Source organism: Ricinus communis, chromosome 5 (assembly GCF_019578655.1).
Source record: "Ricinus communis isolate WT05 ecotype wild-type chromosome 5, ASM1957865v1, whole genome shotgun sequence".
NCBI lineage: Eukaryota > Viridiplantae > Streptophyta > Magnoliopsida > Malpighiales > Euphorbiaceae > Ricinus > Ricinus communis.
This window is the reverse complement of record NC_063260.1, coordinates 4,382,288-4,394,305: the sequence shown is the minus strand read 5'-3', so window position 1 is coordinate 4,394,305 and position 12,018 is coordinate 4,382,288. Positions and strand designations below refer to the sequence as shown.

At 32.5% G+C, this 12,018-nt stretch overlaps 1 protein-coding gene across 1 annotated transcript; it reads left to right on the top strand.

Moving 5' to 3' along the window:
- The first annotated feature begins 9,404 nt into the window (after nt 1–9,404).
- LOC8260267 (plasmodesmata-located protein 7) lies at nt 9,405–11,060 on the top strand. The gene is made up of 3 exons (XM_002530964.4): nt 9,405–10,185; nt 10,484–10,597; nt 10,695–11,060. Exons 1-3 carry the CDS (start codon nt 9,459–9,461, stop codon nt 10,700–10,702), a joined length of 849 nt encoding a protein of 282 aa, XP_002531010.1. The 5' UTR covers nt 9,405–9,458; the 3' UTR covers nt 10,703–11,060.
- Nucleotides 11,061–12,018: the final 958 nt, after the last annotated feature.

Sequence of the window (12,018 nt, the reverse complement as noted above, 5' to 3'; positions counted from 1 at the left end):
GATCTGTTAAAAATGATTATTTTAATTGTGTCCCATGTCAACTTTCTAAACATCGTGCCTTGCCGTTTAATCTTAGTAATTCTGTTTCTTCTGTACCATTTGATCTTATTCATTCTGGTATTTGGGGACCTGCTCCTACTGCTACTATGGGTGGTTCTAAATATTTTATTATATTTATTGATAATTACTCTCATTATACATGGATTTATCTTATGAAAAATCATTCTAAATTGCCTCAAATTTATATCAAGTTTGCTAATATGATTAAAACTCAGTTTTCTTGCAATATCAAAGTTTTTCATACAGATAATGCTTTGGAATACAAAGACACTATCCTTCGTCAATTTTTTGACAGTTGTGGCACAATTGTACAACGTTCTTGTCCTAGTACCTCTCAACAGAATGGTCGTGCAAAAAGAAAACATCAGCATATTTTAGACATTGTTCAATCTCTTTTGTTGTCATCTTCTTGTCCTGAATCCTTTGGGGAGAAGCACCTCTTACTGCGATTTACACTATTAATAGGATTCCTTCTCTTGTTATCAATAATATTTCTCCTTATAAACGTCTTCATGGCCATTGTCCTGATTATCACAATCTTCGTGTTTTTTGCTGTGCTTGTTTTATCCATCTCCAATCTCATGAATACACCAAATTGGAGTCTTGAGCTAGGTTGTGTTGTTTTTAGGGTATGGTATTAAGCATAAAGGTTATCGGTGTTGGGATCCCATTTCTCAACGTCTTCACATATCTCGTCATGTGACTTTTTGGGAACATAAACTGTTCTCTTCATTATCCGCCTTCAAAGTCCTATTGTCTCTTTCATTTTTATCTGACCCCACTATTCCTTTATTTCATGATGATTCTTCTACAGGTTCAGTTAGCTCCAATAATTCTATGGCACCTCCGCCTGCGCCTGATGACCTTCCCTTTGTGGATCCTCAGACTTCTTCTACTATTCAACCTTCCAACGAGTCCACACTTCATCGTTTTAACCATATAAGCCAACCAAATGTCACTCTTCATGATTATCATTGTTATGCTGCTCTTGTTTCTTTATATGAGCCTCGCACTTACAAGGAGGCTAGTACTAACCCTTTATGGCAGCAAGCAATGAGAGAAGAACTCAAGGCACTTACTGCCTCTCATACGTGGGATATGGTTGATTTACCCTGAAATAATTCTATGGTTAGTTGTAAATAGGTCTACAAAATAAAGATCAAGGCTGATGGGTCAGTAGAACGATACAAAGCTCGGCTTGTGGCAAAAGATTTTACTCAGGAATATGGAATAGATTATGAAGAAATGTTTGCCCCTGTAGCTCGTATTGCTTCTGTTCGTACTGTTGTAGCCATTGCTGCTGTGAAGCGTTAGACTTTATTTCAAATGGATGTCAAAAATGCCTTCTTGAATGGAGATCTTACCGAGGAAGTATACATGCAACCTCCTCCCGACTATGATCATCCACCATAAAGTGTGTATTCTTCGCAAGGCCTTGTATGGATTGAAACAGGCTCCTCGTGCTTGGTTTGTAAAATTTAGTTCCACCATTTGTCGGCATGGTTTTCAATCCAGTCCTCATGATCAGGCCTTATTTCTTCACAAAACTAAGCATGGTACTATACTGTTGCTCCTATATGTTGATGACATGATTATTACTAGTGATGATATACAAGCTATTCAAGATCTCAAGAACTTTCTCAGTTGTTAATTTGAAATGAAAGATCTTGATTGCTTGAGCTATTTTTTAAGTCTTGAGTTTACTTTTGATTCTACTGGTTATTATCTATCTCAAGCTAAGTATGCTACAGATCTTATATCTCATGCTGGACTTACTGATGATAAGATTGCCAACACTCCTAGTGAGGCTAATGCTCAATTCTCTACTTCAGATGGCTCTCCTCTTCCCGATTGTACTTTGTACCGCCAATTTGTTAGCAGTCTTATTTATCTTACTGTCACTCTGCTTAATATTTCTTATGATGTTCATATTATTAGTCAGTTCATGGCAGCTCCTCGTACTACACATTATGCAACAGTTCTTCGTATTCTCCGCTACATTAAAAGGACTCTATTTCATGGACTTCATTATTTCAGTTCATCCTCTCTTCAATTGCAAGGGTATTTAGATGCTGATTGGGTAGGTGATCCCACTGATTGATGATCTACTACTGGTTATTGTTTCTTCCTTGGCGATTCACTAATTTCTTAGTGTTGTAAGAAACAAACTGTTGTCTCTCGCTCTAGTACCGAACCAGAGTATCGAGCCCTTGCAGATATGACTTCCGAGCTTCTATGGCTCCGTTGGTTACTTCAGAGTATGGAAATTTCTTCTCCATCTGCTACTCTTTTGCACTGTAATAATCGAAGTGCTATGCAAATTGCCCATAATAATGTATTTCACAAACGGACAAAGCACATTGAGATTGATTGCCACTTTGTACGTCATCATGTTCAAAATCACACAATTAAGCTTGTTCCTGTGTCCTCTCAAAATTAGGATGCTGACATATTCACTAAGGCGCATTCTGCTCCTCGGTTTCACGATCTTATTTCCAAACTCAAGCTTTTTTATTCTCATCCATCTTGAGTTTGAGGGGGGATGATGATATGTATATTCTAATATATTCTCCTATTGCCTAATTAAGCCTTAATTTATTTTTCCTATTTTAGCTAAAGATGTGTATATAAATAGATACTAGCACTCTCATTGTTATATATAATTTAGAATACAAATTCAATTTTATTATTCTTTTCTATAAGAACAATCTAAATTTAGTTAAAAGAAAAAGAAAATGCCGTTGCCAAAGATCAAATTCTTGCCTTTGAAACCCACCAATCTAAACTGTCAAATTGCTCTCTCTCGCATCTCAGCATGTTGGTTATGGCTGACACCTCGAGGCACTTGACTACTTCTTGGTGGCTAGCTTAAGGGCACTCTCCCTTCTTTTCCTTCCTATGCAAAACCCAAAAAAAACGAAAGAAAAACAGAAACAAAAATCACTATTATGAAATTCACCAAGTTGGCGGACCATTTTTTAAAGTGGGACTCCTATATAATAATAATAATAATAATAATAATAATAATAATAATAGTAGTAATAATATAGGTGAAAATGTAGATATAATCTTTTTAAAGTTTGATCCATATTTGATGGTATGAGATAGTCCAAATTAAGCCTTCCCGTGAGCATCTATGGTTCTTAGTCCCACTTTTATATCAATCATTCAGTGTACAAACAAAAACTTCTTTCTTTCTTTTTTTCTTTTCAGAGAATACACAGTTAGAAAGCCAAACTATAATTTTAAGCTCTTGAATTTCTTTTAATTTTGTTTTATTTTACTCAACTCTTATGCTTATGTTCTCACTATTATTAAGACCACTGGATGCTTAATAAAAGTAAAAGTAAAAATATTAATCAATAAAATAAATAAAATCTGTATAAAATATATATATAAATTTTAATTCGAATAAGAATAAATATATAAAAATTAAATAAAATAAAATAAAAATTCAAGTGAAAAAAAGATTTAATAGTAGGTTTTGCCTCACATAACATTGGTCTTTCCGGTGTATTTAAATGAGACTAACGACTTGGATGGACTGCATCATAATGTTTTTTTTTCTTCTATGCGGTCAAAATTATATTAATAAAAAATTAATTTTTTTTTAAAAGAAAAGGAAAGAAAGATTAATCTTTTTGTAAATATTTTTTATGGTTTTTAAAATATTTTTTGAAATGTTTTTCTTCGTACTTTTTCATACTAAGTTTTTATTTTGTTATGCTATTTATTTTGCAAATGACATTCACTGGTATTTCTTTTCAAATGTTTATGTAAATGAATGGTCAAGAAAATGTGAGAATTATGACCTTAGAGGGAAAATCACATTTAAGAAAGTATAAATGTAATATGTAATCCTCAATACGGTTTATTCAAAATATGCTTGAGATTATTATTGAGTGCCAAAAAATAAAATTGAAAATTTATTTTAATTAATAGATTAATATTTTTAATCAACCATTTTTTTCGATTATATTTTTGAAAAATATTAATTTATTCTTTAAAAGAAGTTTTTTAAACTAAAAAAATTCAAAAACCAGATTGGAAAAGCATAACTTTAAACACATTCAGGTTGGGTAATCAAATGCTAAATAGTGCACCAATCAATCAATTGTGGCTAATTAGTTGAAACTCAAACCAGTCGACAAATGCATTGATTTCAGAGATTAATAATTTAAGAACATGTTGGTAGAACAATATAAATAAATAAAACTATAGTAGAATGATTTAGCATATAAATTTAATGAACTAAAGATCTATTCTATTAGTATTCAATTCCAATTTGTTGAACAAATTAGAAAGGGCCAATGAGTATGAAAATATTTGACTATAAAAGCAATTTATTTAGGCTTGTTTATATATTTTATGCCAATATATGCTGGCTTTGTTACTGAGTGTTTGAATTGGATTCTTGCTCTTCTTTTCACAGCCCTTTTTCATTTCTTTTTTCATTTTCAGACAGGCTTTGTTTCTGACTAAACTTTCAATTACAATTTGTGTCCTAACCACATGAAAACTTATGAAGAGCAATTATAGATTGTTAGGGGAAGAATTGAATATCGAGTAAAATAAATCATGCTTCCAAACTGCAATAGAAGTTGCTATGATATTACTATATATAGAAATCAAAAGAACAAGCTCTTACATGTTTTTATCTCCAAAAGACCTGTTTTAATTTTAAATTATAGATACAAACTTTGAACAAAAACTTTGAACAGATATACAAGCTTTGAAATAAAAGCTTTAAAAATGAAATATAACTTACAAGAGGAGGATAAGAATATAAGATGAAGGTTCCTATTTTCTATTCCTAGATCTGGAGCAGTATTCCTAGGAGTATGCCAGGTTAATCTAGGGGCTTGACATCCCAATCTGTTGATGTTGGATGGTTTTTCAGTGACACTTTCAAGCTCTGAATCATTCAATTTGAAAATTTTTTGAAATCATGTTGATTTCTATTCAAAGAAAAACTATTCTAAAAAATTTTGGTTTTTTAAGAATTTTTAACGAGAAAAAGACAGTATTCAAGAAAGATACTATCAATTTTGCATTCAAAACAAAGTCCAAATCAAATTTTTTAATTCGTTTCAGATTTATTGCAAAGAAAATAGTATTCTTTATCCCTTCAAAGAAAAGCTTATTAGTCCTGTCACTGTAAGAAACAAGGCTCCAGAGTGGAAGGTTGGAGAAAATCTAACCATCCAGTCTGAACATCATCCCCTTAGGAAGATAACCATTCCTTATGGAGAGAATGAAATAGAGGCTTCACCTTACAAATTGGTAGGAGAAGATCTTGAAAAGAATGTCAAGAACATTGTTCAACAGAACAATTTCTCGAATACCTATCTTAACACAATAGGGAAGCAGCTTGTTAGGATAGAAAGCCAGATCCAAAAACCTCTTGTAGTCTTCACCTCTCCAATCCCCAACACTGAACATCCAAAAGAGACAAGCCAATAAGAAAAGTTCAAAAATCCAGTCTTCAAATCCTACCAAATCTCAAAGCCTAGCCAAGATCAATTTCAAAAGCAAACTGAGTTTGCTAGAGCAGTCAGAGAACAACTTAGCAAATTAGCAACTTCTGAGTCCTCCAAAAACCTAGTGCCAGATACTCCTCAAAGCAACAGGAATATCAGTACAATAGATCAAGCCCAAAGCGATGAATCCAATGATTCAGAGCTTGAAAGTGTCACTGAAAAACCATCCAACATCAACAGATTAGGATGGCAAGCCCCTAGATTAACCTGGCATACTCCTAGGAATACTGCTCCAGATCTAGGAATAGAAAATAGAAACAATATCCTAACCCAATCTAGATTCAATGCTTCCTCCTTCTATGAATGGAATATAGATGGAATGTCAGAATACAATATTCTTGGCCTCTTACAACAGATGACCATGGCAGCCAATGCTTACAAAACCCAAAGCAGTACCTCTGATAGAGCCATTGCTGAGCTCCTTATAGCTGAATTTTCAGGCCAGCTTAAAGGATGGTGGGATTACCATCTCACACAAGCACAACAGCTCCAAATCCTAGGTGTCATCCAAACCACAATAGAAGGGAACCCCATCTTAGATGAACTAAGAAATCCGATTGAGGATGCTGTGTCAACTCTAATCCTAACGATTTCCCTCCACTTCATAGGAGACCCTTCTCTTCTGAAAGATAAGAATGATGAACTCCTTAGCAGTCTAACCTGTAAAAAGCTTAGTAATTTCCAAGCTTACAAAGATACCTTCCTGACCAGAGTCATGCTTAGGGAAGATTCAAGCCAACCTTTCTGGAAAGAGAAATTCTTAGCTGGTTTACCTAAGATTCTAGGTGAAAGAGTTAGGAATACCATAAGAGAAGCCCATAATGGCCAGATCCCTTATGATTTCTACACTTATGGTGAATTAGTGAGCCTTACCCAGAAAGAAGGATTGAAGATATGCCATGACCTTAAACTCCAAAGACAACTCAAATGGAAAATGAAAAAGACTAGGCAAGAACTAGGTAGTTTTTGTAAGCAGTTTGAGTATAACCCCATAGAGCCTTCCTCTACCTGCAAAGGAAAATGCAAAGAAGATTTTTCCAAATCTTTTAAGAAAAAACGTTTTTTCAAAAGTAGAAGGACTCCAAAAAATAAAGAGAATTTCTACAAAAAAACCATCATCTTCTAAATTTCCAAAATAAAATTCCAAAAAAGATTTTAGCAAAATTACTTGCTATAAATGTGGCAAGAAGGGCCATACTTCAAAGTATTGCAAGTTTTCCAAAAAACTCCATGAGCTCCAAATAGAAGAAGAAGTTTTAAGCAAAATTTCAGCTCTTCTTGTTGATTCCTCTAAATCAGAATTTTCGAATAGTGAGGAAGAATTTTAAATTGATGAAATCAAAACCTCATCCGACTATTCTGAATCAGATTCTGAAGGTATTTCAAAGAATATTAATATGCTCACTAGGCAACAAGAAGCTCTTCTTGAAGCCGTCAAGCATATTAATGACCCCCAAATCCAAAAACAAGTTTTAAAAGAAATCCTAAAAACTAAAACCCTTGTCCCCTCTTCTAGTAAGAACACTTATGATCTTACTGTGATCTTGGATAAAGGAAAAAAGCTAAAAAACCCTCTTCCTACTGTCCAAGAACTTCAGAAAGAAATCAAAGCCATCAAAACAGAGCTCAAAGATTTGAAAGAAAAACAACAAAATGATTATGTTTTGCTCCAAAGTCTGATTCTCAAACAGAATAGTGATTCTGATTCTGGAGAGGAAAATGATTTTCAAAATCTTGGAGTTTCTGAAAGTGTTCCAGAAAACTTCATTAACGTTTTAAAGGAAATTACCTCAAGAAAATATTTGATCCAAATAAAGCTCATTTTCCCTGGTGATTTTCAAATAGAAACCATCGCCTTATTTGATACAGGAGCAGACCTCAACTGTATCAATTATGAGCTGGTTCCTAAAAGGTATCATCAAGAAACTAAAGAGAGGCTTACTTCAGCCAATAGTTCAAAGATTAGGATTGCGGGAAAAACTGAAGCTGCAATTCTAAATAATAATATTGCTTTAAAAAATATTTTTATTCTTACAAAAGATCTTCAGCAAACGGTTATTTTGGGAACTCCATTTATCAATTTGATTACTCCTTTTAAAGTAACTACTGCTGGTATTATTTTTAAAGCTAAAGATTCAAAGATTGTTTTCCTTTTTATAGAAAAACCCAAAAAGAGATATCTCAATCTTATTAAAGCCCACTCAATTTATAATTTTGAGATAAATGCTTTGATCAAAGGAAAACAAACCCAGCTTTTCCACTTGAAACAAGATATGGGTTTAAAAAGAATCCAAAATCAAATGCAAAATGATTTCGTCCAAAGAAAAATCTTTGATTTGCAAAAGAAGATTGAAAATGAAGTTTGTTCTAATCTTCCTAATGCTTTTTGGAGACGAAAACAACATATGGTAGATCTACCATATGAAAAAGATTTTTCTGATAAAAAAATCCCTACCAAAGCAAGACCCATTCAAATGAATGAAACCCTAGAAAGCCATTGTAGATTAGAAATAAAAGACCTAGAGCATAAAGGTTTGATTACCAAATCTAGATCCCCCTGGTCATGTGCAGCTTTCTATGTCAACAAAAATAGTGATATAGAAAGAGGAACACCTAGGTTGTGATTAATTACAAACCTTTGAATAAAGCCCTAAAGTGGATTAGGTACCCAATTCCAAACAAAAAAAGATCTTTTTCAAAAGCTTCATTCTGCTTTTATTTTTTCAAAGTTTGATATGAAATCAGGATTTTGACAAATCCAGATTCATCCAAAAGACAGGTACAAAACAGCTTTTACAGTTCCATTTGGCCAGTACGAATGGAATGTAATGCCCTTCGGATTGAAAAATGCCCCTTCTGAATTTCAAAAACTCATGAATGACATTTTCAATCCTTATTCAAAGTTTTGCATTGTCTATATTGATGATGTGTTGATATTTTCAAATGCTCTAGAGCAACATTTCAAACACTTGGAGATATTTTTCTATGTTGTTAAGAAAAATGGTTTAGTAGTTTCAAAATCCAAGATATCTTTATTTCAAACAAAAATCAGATTTCTTGGACACTATATCTCTCGGGGAACTATTACCCCAATTGAAAGGTCTCTAGCCTTTACTTCAAAGTTTCCAGACAAAATTTTGGAAAAAACACAATTACAAAGAAGAAATATAGTGAGAAAAGAGAGAGTATAGTGTGGAGTGATAGTGAGAAGAAACACCTTCCTCTTATATTCTTATCCTCCTCTTGTAAGTTATATTTCTCTAGTTTAAAGCTTTCATTTTTAAAGCTTTTATTTCAAAGCTTGTATATCTGTTCAAAGTTTTTGTTCAAAGTTTGTATGTATCAATAAAGATTATCTTCTTATCTACCATTTTTAAGAATTAACAAGCGTATGTTCTGTGTTTGCCTCATCTGAGAATCCTGCACACCAGAAACTAAAGTTTTTTAGAATGGTTTTTCTTTGAATAGAAATTTTCATGTAAAAGCTTTTTATCAATTTGAAATTTTTTTGAAATCATGTTATATTTATATATATATATATATATATATATATATAAAAGAAGCTAGAAAATATTATATTTTATATTTAGGTGACGAAATAATTTTTAATATATATTTTTAATAATAATTTCAGTTCGAGTAAAAACATATCACAAGTTCACATATAATAAATAAATTTAATTTGAAGTCATTAAAATTATCTTGTTGAAAACATTATTAGCCTTGAAAGAACTTTATGAAGGGGGAAATTTTTATATTAAGCTCAATTAAATTCTTGAGAACCAATGATACACATTTGTCTGTACGTATATATATATATCTCTTCACTTCTCTCTTTCTCTATCAGTTTGTCAAGAAATGGCAAGAACAAGTCCTTTCCTCTTAATCTTGTTAGTCCTCTTCAATCTCTCATTTCTCTCTATTGCTTCATCTTCTTCAACTGATTCCTTTGTCTTTGGAGGCTGCACCCAACAGAAATATACACCAAACTCACCCTATGAATCCAACATTAACTCTCTTCTAACTTCTCTCGTCAACTCAGCCACTTACACTTCCTACAACAACTTCACAATCATGGGCTCCACCCCGCAGGATGTCGTTTACGGCCTTTTCCAGTGTCGCGGCGACCTTTCCATGCCGGACTGCGCCACCTGCGTAGCTCGGGCGGTGAGTCAACTCGGTTCCTTATGTTCTCAGACGTGCGGTGGAGCAGTTCAGCTTCAGGGTTGCTATGTCAAGTACGATAACGCCACATTTTTAGGCGTGGAAGATAAGACTATTGTGTTGAAGAAATGCGGGCCGTCCATTGGGTATGATACGGATGCTATGAGTGTTAGAGATGCTGTGTTTGCAGGCCTGGTTCGGGCTGGTGGGCCGTATAGGATTGGTGGGTCTGGAGAGGTTCAGGGGGTGGCTCAGTGTGTTGGGGATTTGAGTCTAGGTGAGTGCCAGGATTGCTTGTCGGAGGCCATCGAACGGTTGAAGTCCGATTGCGGCACGGCTGTCTACGGTGATATGTTCTTAGCTAAGTGCTATGCTAGATACTCCACTGGCGGTGCTCAGGTTTATACCAAGTCTCATAATGGTGAGCGATTTCTTCAACTTTTTCTCACTTCATTTGATATGTTAATTCTCTATGTTTTTCCCTTATTCTTTTTATTTTGACATGCTTTGATGAAAAATGTTGGAAATTTTAATTAAGATTTCAAAATTCCAACATTAATTTTCAAAATTACTCATTAATTATAAATTAATATTCAGGATATATATATATAATTTAAATTATGATTCCATAATTTTAAAATAGTCTCATTTTATTTTAAAAAATTAAATCAGTATAAATTTAATGTAAATTAGCATCTTTTTAATTTTTAAAATTGCAGATAAATCTACTAATGAGGGAGAGAAGACATTTGCAATTATAATTGGATTACTGGCAGGAGTAGCTCTAATCATTATTTTCCTCACTTTCATAAGAAAGGTGTTTGAAGGAAGTGGTAAGAATCCTGATCTCTTTTTGATTATTTCATGTTATTTCAAAACTGAAAAGGGTAGCCATGCTTCCTTTCTGACTCCTAAATCTTTCTCATGCAGGTAAATAAAAAGAAAAATCACAACTTTTTCAGACTTTGGGAGTGCTCCACCTGCATGCTCAAGTTCTTTTCTTTTGCTTTTTAGGAGTTCTTTTTTTTTTTTTTTTTAAATTCATGATTTTAAACTTTCTTCTCTCTTCTCCCTCATTAAGAATTTTCTTTTCTTTGATGTACTCTGATGAAAAAAAGCTTACTAAAACAAAGATGGAACTAAAAGGGTGTGCCAAAAATGAAAAAAGTTTAAAGGGAGGCTAAGGCTAAGATTCCAAACTGCTGTCAAACTCCCACTTGACAAAGTTGTATTGTCCTAATGTGCAAAAGAAAATTAGTCATATAATTCTTTTTGTAAAGGTGCAATTTTTCTTTTTGGTGGTGTCATTGTAGTTGTTAATCTTTTGGGTAAGAAACAAAATCTTTTACTCTCTTTTTATATATATTATTCATTTGCAACAGTTTTATAAGTAGAAGTGGGCATGTCAGTCGCTCTGCTTTCTGTCCTACAAGTGATTTTGTGCATTTGAAAAGCAATTTATAAAAGTGTAATAAAGTTTTTCTTATAAAAAGCTTATGCAACTGAATTTCCCAGTTCAATTATTAAAAATAATAATAATAATAATAAATTCAATTTGGCCCTTGAATTTTACAATTAGGTGCAATTTGACTTGTTTCTTTTTTTAATAATAATAATAATCCTTTTTTGAGAATGTGAATTGCACGAATTATAATGAGTACGAAAAAGGCTAAATTGAACTTGAAGGCTATAAGTGAGGGAGACTAAACTAAACCTTATCTATTTTTGAATTTAATTTAAGATATTAATATTTAATTTACTATCGTTTAATTAAAACCAATCAAAAAATTTATTTTCTGTCACCATCAAAATAAAAATAAAAAGATCCAACATTATCACTAGAAAACATAGGATATTGCTTCTTTATCACTTTCCACAGTATTATCTTCACCCACCAATTAAGAAAATATATAGATAATCACCATTAATAATCACATGCACTTCTAACAATTACCGGAAGAGAAAAATACAGTCTCAAGTATCATCTAGTATGGAATAAGTAAATAGAGGAAATAGTACTTCCTGAAAGGTAAAAATTCTAAATGCATTTAGTTTGCAAAATATGCTATCTTTTATTAAAATTTATAAAAAAAAATTATTTTATTTTAAAAAAAGACATGAAAAAGAAATGATTAAGTTAAAAGAGCTCTTTGATATTATGAAATATATTAATTTACTAATATGGAATTCATTTAAAAATTCTATCTATTTTATTTGAATTTAATTTTATAACCAATTCCATATAAATTTGATT